This window comes from Schistosoma haematobium, chromosome ZW (genome assembly GCF_000699445.3).
Source record: "Schistosoma haematobium chromosome ZW, whole genome shotgun sequence".
NCBI classification, from domain to species: Eukaryota; Metazoa; Platyhelminthes; class Trematoda; order Strigeidida; family Schistosomatidae; genus Schistosoma; species Schistosoma haematobium.
Window position 1 is genome coordinate 28,848,346 of NC_067195.1, and position 18,456 is coordinate 28,866,801.

Below are 18,456 nucleotides of genomic sequence, written 5' to 3' on the forward strand. Positions count from 1 at the left end.
TAGGAAAATCGACTATCGTAACCAATGGTTGGAGATTCTGGGTGACGTGGTTCAGAACCGATCACAATCGCATAGGTGTATACATTTTTTGCTTTCACTTAAACCATGAGATTAAAATTGCTTTATATCTTTCTTTCTACGAACTAATTCTTTCTTCCTGTAATATGTCGTAATACACAATATTTGTTTTATATATTACTACAATTGAATTAATTACTTCTATAAATTTGGTGTTCATCTTGTTGTGCTGATGAGCGGTAGCAACTTGGATCAATGCATATATATGCCTGTTTCTACGTTGTAGCTGACTGACTGAATAGAAAAATAATCAGAACGTTTTCCTAATGGTATTTTGTGGAAAATTATGTTTTAAAAATGATGTCCAAGATAGTTGAAAAAGGGAAAAGAAAGATAAGTTGATTGCCAGCAACATATAAAACCCCCATAATTTAGTAAATCAAATGAAACTTTGTTGTATTCTCACATTTTTCATGATGTATAATCCATTTATTCTCAACACAACTAGAAAGAACAAAAGCCTAATTCAATTATATCAGAATATTTCTTTCAGATATAAAGAGAAAATAGTCGTTTGCATTAGCACCAACATTAGTACATAAACATGTTTTGTTTAGTCATTTGATGGAATATTGAAAAGTAGAAATTTTAAGAATAATGTTCCTAGTGTATTCTGTTGAAATAAAAATATACCAAAAACCTATCTGTTGCACAATGTTAATAATTACTTAGAATCATAAAGGTAAGTCTTGATTATGATGGTTAAACTAATAACACTGTGAAAACATTATTCACATCTTATTGTATTTCATTATTTAAACACTAAAGAATTAATTCATGAAACAAGAATAACCCTCTTTGTTTTTTCTCAGTAAATTAATAACATTTTGAAAACTCTGACAATGATGAATGTATATCACCTGCTTAACAATTAACATCAAAAATGTTGATTTCCCTGAGAGAGAAAATAAATTGTTCGCATCATTCACTGATAATTCTTTATTTTTTTTTCATTAATCAGATTCGATTTCAGTGATCCAGATTTTTCGTGAAGGAAATAACAAAAATGTAATTTTAAATGTCTTCTTACTTAAATCTAATAATTCGTAAAGTTTAAAGCAAATGTCTACCGAATCTGTTCATTTCCAGTGGACTGTCCCTTGTAACTATCGTATTCAGATCAATAGAAAGAAGGAAGTTAAAATAGATTTTTTGACTGGAGAACTATTTGTCTGTCTGGTTTGAAATAAAACAAACAATGATGGTGTATAGTTTGAGATTAAATGAAGTTTGTTGTGTAACCGAAATTTGTATGAGGATGGTTTAAAATTTATTCATTGACGCGAAATTCAAACTTGATGAGTATCTATATTCCAAAGATCAGTCGGCAAAGATAGGGCTTGGTAATTTACAAGCCTCAGTTTAAAGAGTTTGTGATAATCAGAAGTATTTGAATTATAGTATGAACTAAGAATCCCAGAAATAACGTAATCGGATCAACAAGTACTAGATAACCACAAACAAATGTACTGTATTAACAATTCGAAATCAAGCATTCAACAAGTACAAAGGTATCATTAGTTCATTCAAACACCATAGATTTTCTCATAATAAAAAAAAATTGACGATAATTCGACAAGTTTGAAGAACTGTTTCAGGGCTGTCCTCGATAATAATAAAGTTGTGAACAGCATAAGTAACGTAACACTTTCGCTTTCCAGTGATTTGAGATTGCTCTAATTCAAAATTTCACGAACATTTGAAGTCGTTTTAAAGAAGCTATCCTTAATAATTCCAAACAAAAATATAAAATTCCAATTGTTATATAATCCGCCCTATTAAAGTTTTATTTATGCCTGCTGATTCAGTAAAGAATAATATAAAAATCTTATCCAAATATTTTCCCGTCATCATCAGACTGTTCTCGTGTATTACAAAATCAATGGTCACATAGGGGTTATTTTTCTATCCGTTGATATAAAAACTGTTGATGATTTCATGTTTATTATAATTACCTTATTCTGTAAGTGAGAATTTAATCAATTAACTGAACTTTTAATTTGATTATGAGTGCTTCATTTATGTAGTGATAATAAACTATGAAAAATAAACCAATTTATCTTTATTAAACTTTCCTCTATTAATTTTAGATTTTTGTTTCTTAGTCTTAACCTAAATAATACCTCTTATTATTTATATTGAACCAAAATCAAGAATAATTTTCAAGTTTATTCGAAATAATCTGTGTTAGAAACTACTTATATTAATCTACTTAAAATCTATCAAGTTTATGTTAATCGGATGTAAATGATCTTCATAGTCTGATTTATGCAAACTATTATGTTAAGGGTAAAAGGTTTGTTCTTATGAAAGAAATTTCTTCTTTAAATAATACATTTATTTAGCTTATCAAAAATGCTTGTTAACAACACACCGTACTGTTCAGCCACCATTAGTATATATATATTGTAATATCAACTCAAAACAGAAGATAATATTTATATTGATTAGCATCACTGCATTGAATAGAACATTCTTTTTCAGAGATTCTGATGTAGATTGAAATGATTCTCTTAGTTTGCTTGTTTTTTTTTACCATAAAGTCACCATAGTCATAATACGTATGAACATACTAATTCTACTAAAATGAATTCGTATATACTGAAGTGAAGTTCCTCCGTATTTTTTGTACATATAGCATAAAATTACAGCAGTATATCTTGAAAATCGGCCTTAGTAGCATATTTCACTTTAAAATGAAGAAATAAAATAATTCCCCAAAGCTTTTGATAAGACTCATAAATCATACAAGCCTTTGTATTCATTTTTAAGTAGTTTATAACGTATTCTATAATCTAAGGGTGTTTCAAAACACAAATGTAAACTCTTCTCATATGAATATTTTATTATTTAGATCATTAATATCCATATTTTGATTGACTAAAGATAATTTATACAGATCCTAAACTGTCCAAGGTGCCATATAATTAATTTCATATACTATATTTACTAACCTAAGTTTGGGACTCACTAGTCATGTCTTGATAAAATACCGTTTTGGTATATGTCGTAAAATGCATCTTAATTTAAAACTGAATCATGCAAAGTACACTGGTATGTACTATTCTACAATACCCAATCAGATCATTCCATGCTATTATGATAAATTCACAATATTCGTAATCAGAAAATAATGACTTTTAAAAGCTGTGATGCGAAAATTGAGATAACAGAGATAATTTAAATGTATATTTAACTACATAAATGTACATTTAGATTATTTAACAACCAAATATAAAATTCTTCAAGTTAATGGACTATGAAAATTAGAAAGTTTGGTCACATCTACTGATGTGGACAACAATAAATTTCCGTTTCACCATCAAAAAGGCGACCTTCAAAAATCAAGAAACTAAACTCTTCCAACCGAAAATTCATTGTATATAACTAATGTGAAATATGTCTGGACCTGAAAATAAACAATGATTTTATTGAAAAACTGTCAATTCAAAACATATCCCTGTGTTTTGTTTAATTATCATAAATAGGGGAAAGTGTTGGCACGATTCCCTTTCTATATCATTATTTGTTAGAACGGTATAGTACTAGGCAGATTGCCTAAGCACTAATTTTTTGTTAAATATCAACCAGTTAAGTTTATTTCTAGGTAATCTTGGAATATTTGAAAATAATCCCCTAATACTATGGAATTTGTAACAGTGTTTGCTAAAAAATCCAGTAATAGTGAAAGATTATTTTAAAATGACATGAATAACGAATTTTATTTTTTAAATCCGAAATCATATTGAACCTCCTTTATTAGGATGCTTAATAGTTACAAAATAAAAGCAAGTAATTACTATCTTTTCGTCAGTCTTATCGATGTATGAAAATTTACGTTTTATTAGGTTACACGACTAATCATAATATATGGAATATACAAATTGATATTAAGATGATGGGTGAACATGGTAAAAGAAACCAGATTTGTAAAGACACACATGGAATTAGTTTAATTTTTGGAACATCAAAAATCAGAAAATAAATTTCCCAATGACAAATCGGTACGTTTACTTTTCTTCCTGTTACAAATTAACTAAAGTTCAATTGGAGGTTATATTCTGTGATCAGAGAATAAAGATTGATCAACAAGACATAGACGCATAGTTTGATAATTGATTTTCATGAACAAAACAATTATTCCCAACTTCACTTGATGAACTATCTAGATTTAAAACTACCTAAATGGATATCTGTTAACAATAAAAATATTATAAGCATAAAGTAATACTTACCAACCAAACAGTATTGAAACGCATTAAAAAGAAAGCTAGGAAAAGCTGATACATTCATTACAAACAAATCGGTTGTGGAAGATGGGGTAACTTAAACAAATAAAATGGAATAAAGATAAAAAGAATTGTATACTAAATGATCTTACAACATTTCCAAAAAGCTATCGACAATGAAAATGTAAATGCAAAAGTAAAAATGCAGTTAACCGATATTTCTAGACCACTGAAACGAAAAAAGGTTACTTCAAATGATTCGTTTAACCCTATGACTTTAAACACACATCGATTTAGCGGTTTACCTGAAGTTTAAAATACGAGACTTTCTCTCAGATCTGTTTCAGAAATGTACAGGATTTTACATCACGCAATTAGTTAGTGAGTAGCATAGTTCTCAAAATCTCTGTATAAAACAAGTAAACAGAAGCCTAAAAGACATTTTCACTTAACTTTCAAAACGGAGGACGTGACTTTGAATAAAAAACGTATAATTTATTTATATACCAAGGTACTAAAAACAGAGATACCGAGTTCATATACCGACACTTATTCCTGTGGATAACTGTAAGAAATTACCAACAAGACAAACATTAAACGTTCGTTTTATCTTCATTAACACATATTATGTGCAAATTTACAATTATAGGAGCATCTTTAGAACCTATCTTCACTTTTGTCGAAATTAGAAAATGGATATCTCAAGGACCTCATCAGGATACTTCACTTATACCGTCGCTTTTCTGATATCACATTCGTTATCGTCAATCAGATTATTTAGAACACAAGGGGAAATTGGCATCGTACACTCGGCGATCATGTTTACTTGATAAGAAATGGCATTCAAATAGAAAGGTGAGTCTATCACTAGACGTGTGTACAGGAAACTTTCGTTTAGTTGGTAGTGCTTATTACTTTAGTTTTGTACATATCCACTTCAATGAAAGCTGAATTAAATGGTTTTCAAACAGAGCTAGGAAAATGTGCTCAGAAAGCACCATAAACAAGGAACTACATTTATACATGACTTGTTGATTGGAATAGGTTACTCACAGGGTCTTATGAATAAGCATATATCAACAATTACGGGATGCGACCTCGCCTTTTACCTTCAGGAGAGACTATGAATATCCAAGCTAGCAACTCTAATCTTTGTATCGAAAAGACTTGCAATGACGTTATCCACTCTATGGTTAGAAAACGTCTAGTAGGCGATTAGACTATTTTTTTTACATCAACCCTTGATTCGCTTGATCTCTTTCTCATCTGATATTTACTACCTAAGTATTTGAACTGATTATCCATATACATTTTATCATACGATTTTTTCAAGTTTCAACATACTTCCTCTGCTGAAATTATTATTGTTATTATTTTGATCACTACAGATGCCGATGTCATCTTACTATCAGTGCATACTTTCACATAAATGATTTTATCATACAATTATCATTTCATGGCATGAATTGACAAGATAAATAGCGGTCAAAAAGCTAGAATCTAAAATACTTCCATACTAGTCGTGTTGACATCATCCAAGTCAATAGATTTTTATTTAAAGCCTTTTCTTAATTATTTATCTAATCATAAAACTTACTTTAGGTTTTCAATGTTTCTACCCTTCCCCCCCCCTCAATCATCTGTTTTAACTCAACAAATAAAAATGTGACTTACAGAGTTCACTTTTCTTACTTTAATTTTAAAAAAACTTTATATATATATATATATATATATATATATATACTCAGGATAGTAAAACTGTGACATAAAAATTCTAACAATTTACTCCATTAACTCAATTAACTATTCACTTTTTATGTTAATTTAAATGTGACTTAATAATTTCTGTTTCTTATTCATATACGGTAAGAAGGTAATTTTAAAATAAAATTCTTAAGATAAAGCTTTCTTTTAGTATTTTATAAAGAACAATTAGTAGTAAACTATGAATATTCATTTAATTGTTAGTGAATATTATGATTTATGACAATGAAGGTTGATTATTAGTTAAATAGAAATGTTTTAATGTGTTGTATAATTGCATAGAGAACTAGGTTTAGGCATAAATTTAAAAAGAACACACATACAACAAAAAAACGGAATGAGGTTATCACAATACTTTATTTAAGGATACTTTACTAAGCCATCTTTACTTGTATCAAAGTTGCTGATAATTCTTGTTTAACCAGTTATAAAACAAGATTTAATTTCACTATTTGACTTATTACTACTAATTTTCAAATATTATTTTATTAGGGACTCGTCTAGAATATGCAAAAACACAAGGCAAAACTTATTTCAAGATAACAGTTTCTTTATGATTGAATGTTGTATGAATTCAATATATATAATGCTCCATCAAACGGTGTGCAAACAAACAAATCATTATTTACTATCAATGATGAGTAGCGATTCACTGCATCATTCAACATTAACGTAATAATCTGACATGTGGTAAATTATGCCATTTCAACGTGTAGAAAATTTCTATTCAATAAAAAAATGAAATCGGAACAGTCTGAGTGATAGAACTTACTAACGCTAAGACTCGATTCTGTGATAACCGTGTGGCACAAGTTCCAACTTATACTAATTACCTAGTTCTGTGTTGTAATTGACTTTTTAAACTCAGTCTTTCCAGATTACATCATTGTCAAAGTAAACATTTCAGGAACGCACGTATTCACAAAAGGTTTACTTTCCTAGACTAATATAGGAAAGTATAAAAGTGACTCACTTTTGCCTCAAATATTAGTGATTTAAAAGTGGAAGTTGACCCAATTCGTATTACATTTTATCAAATACCAACAGTTTTAAACAACTAGTGTGCTGTCGAGTAATTTAAAATATATTTTTTTCGAAGTATTTTGAGACTTTTCCTTTGCCTCTTGATGAAAAACGTTTGCATAATACAGCTATAACTATGGATTTCTCTTTTTTTGTTTAAGAAAGAGCATTTTGGATTTAGCAAACTAACTTTCAACATATATTGATTGAAGGGCTTTTTAAATTTAATAAAATTAGGTTACATGTTCATGTCGAAGCACACACATTGGAAGAATAGAGAGAAGAGTACATGTTTGCATTTCCCAGAACGTTACCAAGAATCTGAGAGGCGCAATGGCTCTAAGCAGTACAATAACTCAGCGTTTACTTAACACTGGGAATGTTATTGGCATCCCACAAGCCCTTAAAATTATTATGAGAAAACGCAGCGTCTCTTCGGTTTGGCAAAGTAACAGCAATAAACAACTCAAAACCGATTTATATATCCAGAAGCAGACGGTAATAAACTTATCACTACCTTGGTAAATTATTTTTCTTATTATCATTATTTTATTAGTGTTTATTTTGTTATGTGGTCTTTCCTTAACTGATTCTTATTTTATGAACATCAAAACCATCTCTTCACCCATAGGCTTTCATTCACTTAATTCTCTTAACTTATTTAAACTCTTTAAATCCTGTTCAATTATTAGGTAACCCATCTTATTAGTTTTTCAAATCCAGGAATCACACAATCTGTCCTATCTGTCTCCGGACCTCATTTAATTAATGCACCACTCACTCCCTATATATATATATATATATATATATATATATATATATATATATATATATATATATATATATATACTTCAATTTGGTTATAAGCAGCTGATGCGAAACCACGAAATACAATGAATTCATACTATTCTACCTCAATTGTTCTGGCTTTATTCAAACAGGTTAATTCAGGCGCGTCTTGAACCTCACTACTAGCCATAATTTATCTCTGCTTACCTAGTCGGTCGACTATGCTGAAATTGTGAATCGAATGTTTTGGTACCATTAAATAAGCAATTGTTTTACATTTACTATTATCTTGGTGTAAAAATTGGATTCAGTGAATATAACTTTTTACGTTGGTTTCATTTTATCTCATAATTATTTTGAACCTGGTTTTATAGCAATTCTGTTATCCAACGATCATGATGTGTATACTTTAGGAATATTTTACTAACTCACTTATTGATGTATACGTATCCTCGACTTGTTCATCTAGATTGACATTGCCAAATTGTAGAAAAAACATCTGACAGTAGTCAGATTGTAGTGAACAGAACACGGGGGGGGGCAGTCGAACGTATTTAGCACAAAATTACAGGACTTGTTAAGAAAATCTAACAATCATAAAGTAAATGTTTAATTTGCAAAATGTCCACCAATTGTCTCAAAATAACTCAGACTTCAATGTTCTTGCATTTTCATACAAATTGCATTCTGTTTCCATTCTTTACTGTTCGACCCTCTTGTCTCTTTGCTGCCAGACCTTCTGTTCACGACTAACATCCTATTCTATTTATGTCAATATATGTAGCACACACCACAAGATGATGCCTAAAGTGCTCCTATTTTGAAGATTGTTACGATGTATGCACATAATCTTAGTTTCCAACCAAAGTTGATGTTTTTTTAAAACAAGCACAATATTCTGAAACTTTATAATTTTACAAATCGCCTAACCTGATTGATAGTGATCAAGAGAATAAGACCATCATTAGTTTAATCTAATAAACACGAGTTGTTTTGTATTGTTAGAACAAACGTTTTTGAATGATAAATAAATCTTCACTGAATATTCCTATTATTTTATAAAGATTTATTATTCTTAATTTGTTTTGAGAGTATATTAACACATTGTTTGTTGAATGTTCACTAAGCTGACATATACTTACAAATATAAGGAAGTTGGAAATAATATTTGATTAAACGTTTTCCTCTTATGATAACTTTAGAACTAATAGTGTTTGTCTCTAATCCACTGAGTGATTTCTATAAATTAGCCAAAATAAAAGAGACAGTTACAAAAATTTATTCATCAAATAAGAATGTTCAATATTGTGATTTTACTTTTTCCGGTATAGAGTTCCACAAAACTTAGTAAAACAGTAACTGATTTCTTGACATTCGTTACTAGTTCTCCATGCATATTATTTTCTCTTTATGATTATCGTTTTGTTCATGGATATTTTGATTTTTCTATCCATTTTAATAACAACCCAAAAAATCTCATTTATCAAAATATTATTATTATTACTAATACGATTATAATTGTTGCCATATTAGATGAATACTATTAATTGAATGATATGAAGCAAACAATAAAAGATAAACTTTCATAATAAAATAATTAGCTTACCTTAATAAATTGAAAACAATAAACAGAAATACTCATTCATGATTTTCAAACAAAAATAAATTGTAATGATGAATTGGGGATTATCGAGATTTCAATTAGGGAAACATTCTCATTGAATATAATTAATTCGTTTTTCTATCCAATTTCACTTTTTCATTTTTTTTATTTTTGAAAAAAAAAATTGTCAATTTAGAAAACTAAAATAAACTGGATCAACTGAGAGACCACCATTGTGCCAGGACTAACACAGGCGATCATGCCTCTTGTCCTTTCCAGACTGAAACTGATCATTTCAGTCAATGAACATATTTAATGAAAAAAAGGGCTGAATAAAGAAAATTTACAAAGAAAAAGAACAAGTAAACTTTCACAGAAATTATTGTTATTCAACAATACAATTTTTAGGATTTCTCTATTGTAATTGAACAAAAAAACATTAGTTATAGTAAAATGACCTAAATTGTCAGTGTAGTGTCCTATTTTTTATTTATAGTACAAATAAGCTATACATCATAAGTTTTGCAATAGGCAAACCGTGTTGTAATATCGGTAAATATGTCAGTAATTGTGTAAATTGATTAGTTAGCGTTTTTCTCTTAGAAATTTCTTTCACATTCCATTAAAATATCTTATTCATCTAAATCAGTTTGTTTTTCTTTTCTGAAATTGTTTTCATGATCATTGACTAAAGGAGATCTGACATGTTCTCTTTTATATCTTCTATTTCGTAAAATATCTCCAATCACTTTTATACGTTTAGGGTTTTGCAGACCTTTTATCTGAAATCCTAGTCCTTGTTGCACTGACGATGAAGTAGTCTTATCCGAAGATAAGCATGGAGTATATTTCAAATAATTTTTACCACATTGATCATAATCAAATGTAATTTCGGAGTTTGTTATATTCTCTGCTATAATTTGGTTTTCACATATTGTGTCTAATCGTGTTTCTAAATCAAGTATAGCACTGAGTAGTTTAGCAACAACTTGTAGACCTGGAGTTGATGGATTTGTAAGCATTCCACTCGTTGTTAACTTATCGCTCGTAATATTGTTAGACTGATTATCATTCATGTTCTTGTGATTGTTGACAGCAGAGATATGTACTCCATTGATAGCGTCCTCCATGTCCGTGTCAAGTGCAGCACCAACCATCTCGGTCACATGATAAATCTGTTCTAGAAGCTGTTGATGACTAAAAACAATAATGTAAAATAGAACACCAAAGGAACATATATAATGCATATATTTTTATTTGGCTTTAGGTCGAAGAATTAGTAGCATTACTAGTTGGTTCACATTTCATCAGTATACATTGTTTATTGTTATTAAATATTGATAATTAGATGAGGGGGAAGCTACGTTATGTGTATAAAAGTATGTGACATTTTATTTATTTAAAAACTACAATACATAAAATATTAAAAACTTGAGAAATAATAAGATTTAACTAAAATTTACCCATGCCTCCACCTACACAAACCAGTGAAAGCGCCAAAAATCTGTTCTATCTGAAAATTCAGAAACCCTTACATCTCTTTATCTAAACTCTTATTCGACAAATCTTTCTCGTACTTAGAAATGTCTGAATAAAGATCTGCAGTATGTTCCCATGGAAAACATTCAACAAGTAATTATTTCTGATTGTCACCAAGAATTCTGGTACAAAATATTACAATACACTTTGAAATTTCAGAAACCAAAAGCACATTGAACACGGTATTTATTATTAAAATATGTTAAAAGAACGTCTAGTTACAGTTAAAACATGTAAACAATTATTGTTTTGTGATTTCCATTTTTACGCTTATTAATTTGATAACTGACGAGTAAGTTGTGTTGGTGCTAATTGTTTAAATATTTTGTACATGACTGTTAGCTTAAATCATCCAATTTATTCACATACTCAGTTAACTGACTAGTGATTTTGGAAATCATAGTACTAGCTATATTAATCACTTCACTTTATTGTTAAATCAAATGAGTCAACACCACATCTCTAAACAGCAGTATTCAATCACATTTATAAACACAACACATGCTATTTGTAGAAACAAGTTTTGTTAAAATTATCTGGAAAGTTCTCACATTCCATTGAGCAGTAATCGTTCATTTTCTTTAAAATGGTTGGGCACTTCATTTATGTGAGTGCCACGTTTAGTAAGTTAGCTAAGCATAGTTTACAAATGTTGTATGGCTTTTGATCGATTTTAAAATGAATTTTTCAAAACCGTTGAGAGATACCAATGTAATTCTTAACACCCTTATTGAATAAGAGTATATCTATGGTGATGCAATTATTTTTTAAAAATATGTTTTAAAGAGATAAAATAAAAATGACTAACCTGAGTTTTAATAATTCTCTCATATGTTTAAAACTTATTTTACTTTCATTATATTCCAAGTGTTGATCATTAAATAATTGTCCATTGTTTTGAATTTTATTCAATGAACTACACGAATGAGATAATCTGCTGTTAATCATTGAACGATGATTCTTATCACGACTATCTTGATTAGTGAAACACTTCTTTGAATAACTTTTAAAGCAATCGAAATTTTCCAGATTGCCTATGTGTGAATGTGACGATGATGTATCATAGTTTCCTTTCTCGATAAATGATAGCAATTTTTCAATGACAAGATTTAAATTGATAAACACTTTTCTAAAAATGAAATTTTATGGCATTAAGTATTACTAGACAAAGCAAAATGTAAATATTATCTCTATTGAAACTAAACTACCAGTGTTACTTCCTCTCTTTGTTAATTGATATCACGATGAATGATCATGTATACAGGAGTTAATAATCACAAACAAAATAATACTTTGTATTTTATTAGAGTTTTGTGAAGGAAAAAATGTTCTACAACAAAGCTGTTTAAATATCTCCTTGTAAATTACTCCTGATTTTCACAATATGAATAAAATCTCAAAATATCATATTGTATTTGAAGTAAAAAATACCATCGTTGTAATATCTGGTGCTAATTATTAACCTCTGAGATTATTTGTTATATCTGAAGGGAAGACACCTCACAGATATTGCTAGAAGCCTGCTATGATTCAATACTTGATGTGAAAAATACGTATAAATACATTTGAGACGTTTACCGCAAATTTTATACCTTAGTATCCAAAAAGACTACGTCTAAGTGTTCATCCATGATTGTTCTGTATATATCGGTATTCATACAAAATATAGTGGTAAATAAAACATTGATTATTTTAATTATGTACTAATGATAAAGATGAAGAACATTTAATCAAATACCTTGTTTCATCTGAAAAATATTGTAGATAATCACGCGGAACCCAACTTTCATAAACTTGCTTCCATAGCAGGCGCAATTCTTCCGAATAAAAATGATCAATATCACTGAGTAAAGATTTAATATCAATCGTCTCAACCTCTGAATTATTAGATTTATTTCTGTTTAGTAATTCTCTATGCCAAAACAAACGCTCTTCATTTATCAAGTGATTCAATAACTTCATCAAACTTTCCCACATGACGGACGTATACGTTGAATAATTAATAATTTTTGGTAATGATTGATGGGATGGTGACTTGAGAAACTCAAGGGAGTTTTTGAAAGGGCTATTAAAGTAAACAATAAAGACTACGAAATTATACGTAGAATATACGTCAACAATGTTAATTGTTTTGATATAAAAACATAGATATATATGATTACTGTCAAGTTAGTGGATTTCAAGTAACCATCAACGAAAACAATAAACGCAGAAAAGTATAAGGATAAATTTCATCCCTATCTATCATCATCAGAGGAATCATTAAAAACCAAGAAGCGCTCAATAATTATTTGAAGGAATCAGGAGTCAAGTGCACTCTTGGCCTCATACAGAATCGGTTTCAGTCACGCGGAATAACATTGAATGAGTGAGTCTAGATCTAGAGGCCAATATTTTTGACTGAATTCAACTACCCATACAGTCAAATCAGTATCCAGTGGCATAAATGTGTGAAGACTTTTCTTTTGTATTATCGGAGCTGTAACAAGAAGGAATTTTCAGATTTCAGAAAATCCATTTCAAAAATAGATCGAAACAGTCATCACCTATGTTATTGTATGGGAATCGCGTTACATGAAAAGCATACAAAATTTGAACTCAAGTTTAGAAATGTCATGTTTTCTGGTTTGCAGTGACCAAAATCCTCAACTGTTAGGTTGTGATGAAAATTGCTCCCAGAATAGACATGTTTGAAGAATATAATGAATGTATTATATTTCGTCGGTTTCTCTTCAGTTAGAGATTATCAAGATAAATTAGCCTGAAGTGATCATAGTCTTGAAACTTCTAAGAACCGAGATTTTCCATCAGCGAATAGTAAAAGTATTTAAAAGACCAAAATGCAGTTGTGAGGCTCTATGAATAATTTGGTTGATGACATTGTAATATAGTATGACGCAATTTGATTGTGACTAAAGGAATTGTAACCATGATTTGATTGGAAAAGAGGGCCAAAGTTTTTAACATTGATCTTTTGTTGTGTTTCGTTGCCGAAACAACTGGACGCTAATCTATAACTTATTTAAAAAAACTTAGATTTTAGTCTCCTAATTATCATAGTCTATTAGTACTTAGTCGTAGTGTTTATTGACTATTTTGAACGCACTATGTGTCTTTCTCTTGTCTTGTGTCCAAGGAGTTGTATGAAATAGAACCATGAGGACTGCGTTTTCATTTGAAATAAGGGTTCTTCGTAAATGGTCGTCCAATAGGCATTTGCTCAGCTTTACATCTTTTAGATATCCATTCCTTTTAAACACACGTGTAATTAATAAACATTAATGAACAAGACAAGTGACTGCTTTTATCTATATTCTTTATGTTATTAGAGGTCATGTAGTTTATCAGGAAACCAGTTTTTGCTAGGAATCGTTCAATTTGACTCTTTTTTGTCCATGATCAATACCTTTGTTATTTGGTCACCTTCAAAGACCTGCCCGATGAGGGAGTGTTTTTATAAGATTTGTTGCTTTTCTTTTTTATGAAGTGTTCATTATTATATTTATTTATAACTAAATGAAAGAAACTACGTTACCGCCGACATTTATCTATATTTTAAATATTTCTCTTCAGGTTTTAATGTTGTGCATAACTTTATAGCTTTGTGCTATAGCGACCTTACTAACCCATATTTTCAGCTTACTGGATACATATTGTGAATAGTGAATTTGTTATTGATCCTTCCTTGAGTATTCACAAAGCTACTATGATGATGTATGTATAATAGTAATTTTAGTTTTGTTAATAGTGAGTAGTCGGCCTCTGGAGCCATGATAAGGTCGCAAAAAATACTTCAGCCTCGACAACATAGCTTCAATATTGTATGTGTGCACTCGGGTTGCTGGGTCCACAAAATTTCACTTGTGGATAACGACACAATACACATAACCAAGCATATGTAGGAGTCTGTACGCTCTCTAATCATCCGTATATATATATATATATATATATATATATATATACCTGGCTGCAGCCAGTGTTACTGATGCTTTTATTATCCAGTTTGCAATGATTGTCATAATTTGCCTTAGTCAGGAATTATATATAGGGTTTTCATCACGAACTGACATCAGGTATAATGCCAAAATTCTATTTAGCCAAATGGATGAAAGATTTTCTCATGAAAGTCCGAGATCTGTTATTTTATGCCTGGTTGGTTCGTTCACAAGTTATAGTCTCGCCTTTCTACTTGTTATAACCGCTTAATTATCGCGTTTTGTATAAAATCCCCTGTGAACCGATCGTACGTTATCATTAAGTACTGAAGTTGGCACTGTGACTTTGAAATCCCTAAAGCGCTTCTGATTGGCTCGTCCATAAATTTTAGTCTCGCCAACAGAAGGTATATCATTAATCTTGTGATCATTTTATGAATATAAATATTATGATTACTTGTTAAAAGATCTTTGGATGGTTTCCTTTAAAATTCAGAAAGTTGGTAAACAATGAAATTCGTTATCAGAACAGAATTCAATCAATATAGTTCGTTTTGTTTCTGTAGACACTTTACAACTTTTTATTATTTCAATTTTCTTTTAGGTTTTTGAAAAATTGAATTCTAGTTTGTCTGATAAAGTCAAATGGTTTTAATTAGTATGCTAAGTTCCAGATTTATTTATAGACGATGTTTTCATTCACTGATTCTTAAAAAAAAAAAGTTCAATTGCTAAACATTTACGCTTGCTTATTTATTTCATGCTTAAATTATTTCAGTCTTAAATGTGAAACAATTGAAAACATACAGTTTTTTTCCTTTCTTTCTTCTATTCCAATCATATTAACACTGTTTTACTATCCATAAACATCTTGTTAATCATTCATGCTTATAGTTGTAGTTTATACTGTACCTTAATCATTCATGCTTATGACATAATTATAACAACATCATATGACAATTCATTTCGTGTGAAATATCCATTTTATATTACATACATTATTATACAAATGTATTTCAGTATATTTCATCTATTCTATCATCACAGTAAGAAAATTACCAAACATTTCAGTATATTTTCACAACCATTAATACTTTTTTTTCAATGTATCAACATTTATTATAACATGAAAACGTATATTATTCATCTAATTTAATGATACGTAATAGATGTTTAACCAAATATTCATTATAGGCACTTAAATAAACATTTCTTGTTATTAATTGTTATAGAATGGCTTTAGCGACCTGAATAATGCATGTTAAACTCATCGAAATCTTCTATGAACAACTGATTGTTTAAATAATTTAATCATTATCTAATAGAAATTAATTATTAGTGGAGGCTTTGGAAGCACGCTTCCCTAGACCATGGTCAGTTCAACCATAAATTCGTGTTGATATTAAAGAATGTGAATTAATTTTGATTTACTGCCCATTTGATAAAAGTGACAGAATCAACTTGATTGATTAAACGACAGAAATATAGATTCACTTGATGTTGTTTTACTTGTATCTTCCCATTGTTATTTAGGAATGCAATTGATCAGTCTTTGCTTATGAAGCTTGTGACTTAAGGCTATATCGAGGCAATCCGCACAGGATGCACATATGTCAACATGAGACTGATCGATTGCAGTCCTAAATAACAATGGGAAGATACAATTAAGATAACATCAAGTGAATTTAAACTCCTCCCGTTGCACAAGCAAGTGGCTATCAGGACTCAGTAGCTAATTGAATAACGCGATGGCGTTTGGAGCGAACGGTATTGGGTTCGAGTCCCGGATTGAACATCAACTCTAGGATGCAGGTACATCCAGCTGACGAGTCCTAAATAGGACGAAACGCGCGTCCTGGACTCCACCGCTATCCGTCTTTGCTTAGACAGAAATGATAACTTAAAGCATCCAGTTTGCTTAAGTCTATTTTATCATTCATGTATATCTGTGACTACATAAATGTGAGTTAAATGAACTTGGTGGTGGTTATAAACCTTATATCCTTTAAATAGTACCTAATTTCGGATTTGAAAGTTGTGATGAATCTACATTTTTGGGTTATAACAATTACTGAAGAACGATTCGGCTGAAATGATTTAGCTTCATTTCTTCGACAAAAGACTAATGTTCAAGTTTCAATAGAAACGGATGATCAGTAAATGAACAACCTCGGACTGTGCACATAATTGAGTTACTTTGTAAGATAAATCATTTAACACTTCAAAAAGTAGAAACCTAAAAATAAACGACAGTCTACGAGCATATTACTTATCCGCTTGACATTCTTATTTGACGACAGTATTAAATGATTGTTATGATGACTAATTTTTTCTGTTTGTTTTAAAAGATATAGATATTAAGAAATTGCTGAAAATTGTTTAATTACAGATTGTCCGTTCTAGTGAAACATATTAACATCACTTACTACAATTCACCGTTCAGTGAAGACAGATTATCTGATTCACATGCAGAGTCTTTCTGGTTTGATAAGGAGTTAGTAGTTTCTTTATGAATCCCATAAAAGTCCATCAATAATGGACACTCTGTCAAGCTGAAAGGTGTAATATTTTCTAAACAAATGGACGTTTGCTCATTGTTACCTGTATTGTGGTTTGGGTTGTTACCCGTTTGTTGGATCTGTAAAACAGAGAAGTCGTTTTGTAAATTAAGTCACTCAATAAAGTGTAACGCAAATACATAATATATTGTGTGCTTAAAGAACACGTATATAAACATATATACCTAGTTATCAATCTACAGTTAGACGTTTGCTGGCTAAACCGATCTGGACTATATCCTAAGTATAATCGTGGATGCAAGCTCCTGAAAAACCTTATCCTAAAATGAAAGAACTATTTTGTGTTTTCTGGTTTTCAGTGGTTTTTCAACCAGAATCGATTTGTAACATCAAGTAAAATAAATTACTCAGCTTGGATTATTCTCTCAAAGAACTCAATTAGTCAAAGTATTTGAGCAAATCGCTCGTCAATTGTAAATCACAGTGTATGAAAATATCGCGCTAAAATTTGAATAAATAGGTATAATAACAGTAACTAGTTTATTAGTATAAAACTTTTGTTTTTCGATTTTCGACTTAGCAATCCTGCAACTCTTATTTGTTGGATTGGCTCAATAAGATACATTTAACCCAATTTTTTTACATCTTTTCAAAGATTACTAATGCCAGACTAATTATTGAGCACATGAGAAATAAACTTCATGAATTTCTTTACAGAAAGAACATTCAAATTTGGTTCATCTAAGTCCTTCATGTATCTAAATGAAAATTAGTTAGCTGCAAAACTACAAGTTGTATACAATTATTAAACCGGTAACTAACATAATATACTTTAATGATATAATTTATATCCGTTCTTCTCACTACCATTTACGCTTGGTGTGTTATTTAGACGGTTATTTCGGATTTTCATTGCAAAGTAATAACAAAACATCTTAGGTATACAGGAACCACTAATCTTCCGTAAAATATTAAAA

The 18,456-nt window shown here is 29.9% G+C and overlaps 1 protein-coding gene across 2 annotated transcripts in view; it reads right to left on the reverse strand.

The window, feature by feature from the left end:
- Positions 1-18,456, reverse strand: part of MS3_00001126 (uncharacterized protein) — a 55,541-nt gene that overhangs the window by 12,124 nt on the left and 24,961 nt on the right. The window contains exons 7-10 of one of the 2 annotated variants that reach the window (XM_051208632.1): positions 17,387-17,598; positions 12,764-13,090; positions 11,834-12,154; positions 9,490-10,683 (exon numbers count right to left, since the gene is read on the reverse strand). In XM_051208632.1, coding sequence (XP_051070974.1) covers positions 10,119-10,683; positions 11,834-12,154; positions 12,764-13,090; positions 17,387-17,598 — 1,425 coding nt within the window. In that variant the 3' untranslated portion in view covers positions 9,490-10,118. The remainder of the gene's footprint in view (positions 1-9,489; positions 10,684-11,833; positions 12,155-12,763; positions 13,091-17,386; positions 17,599-18,456) is intronic. The other variant, XM_051208633.1, reaches the window with a different exon arrangement.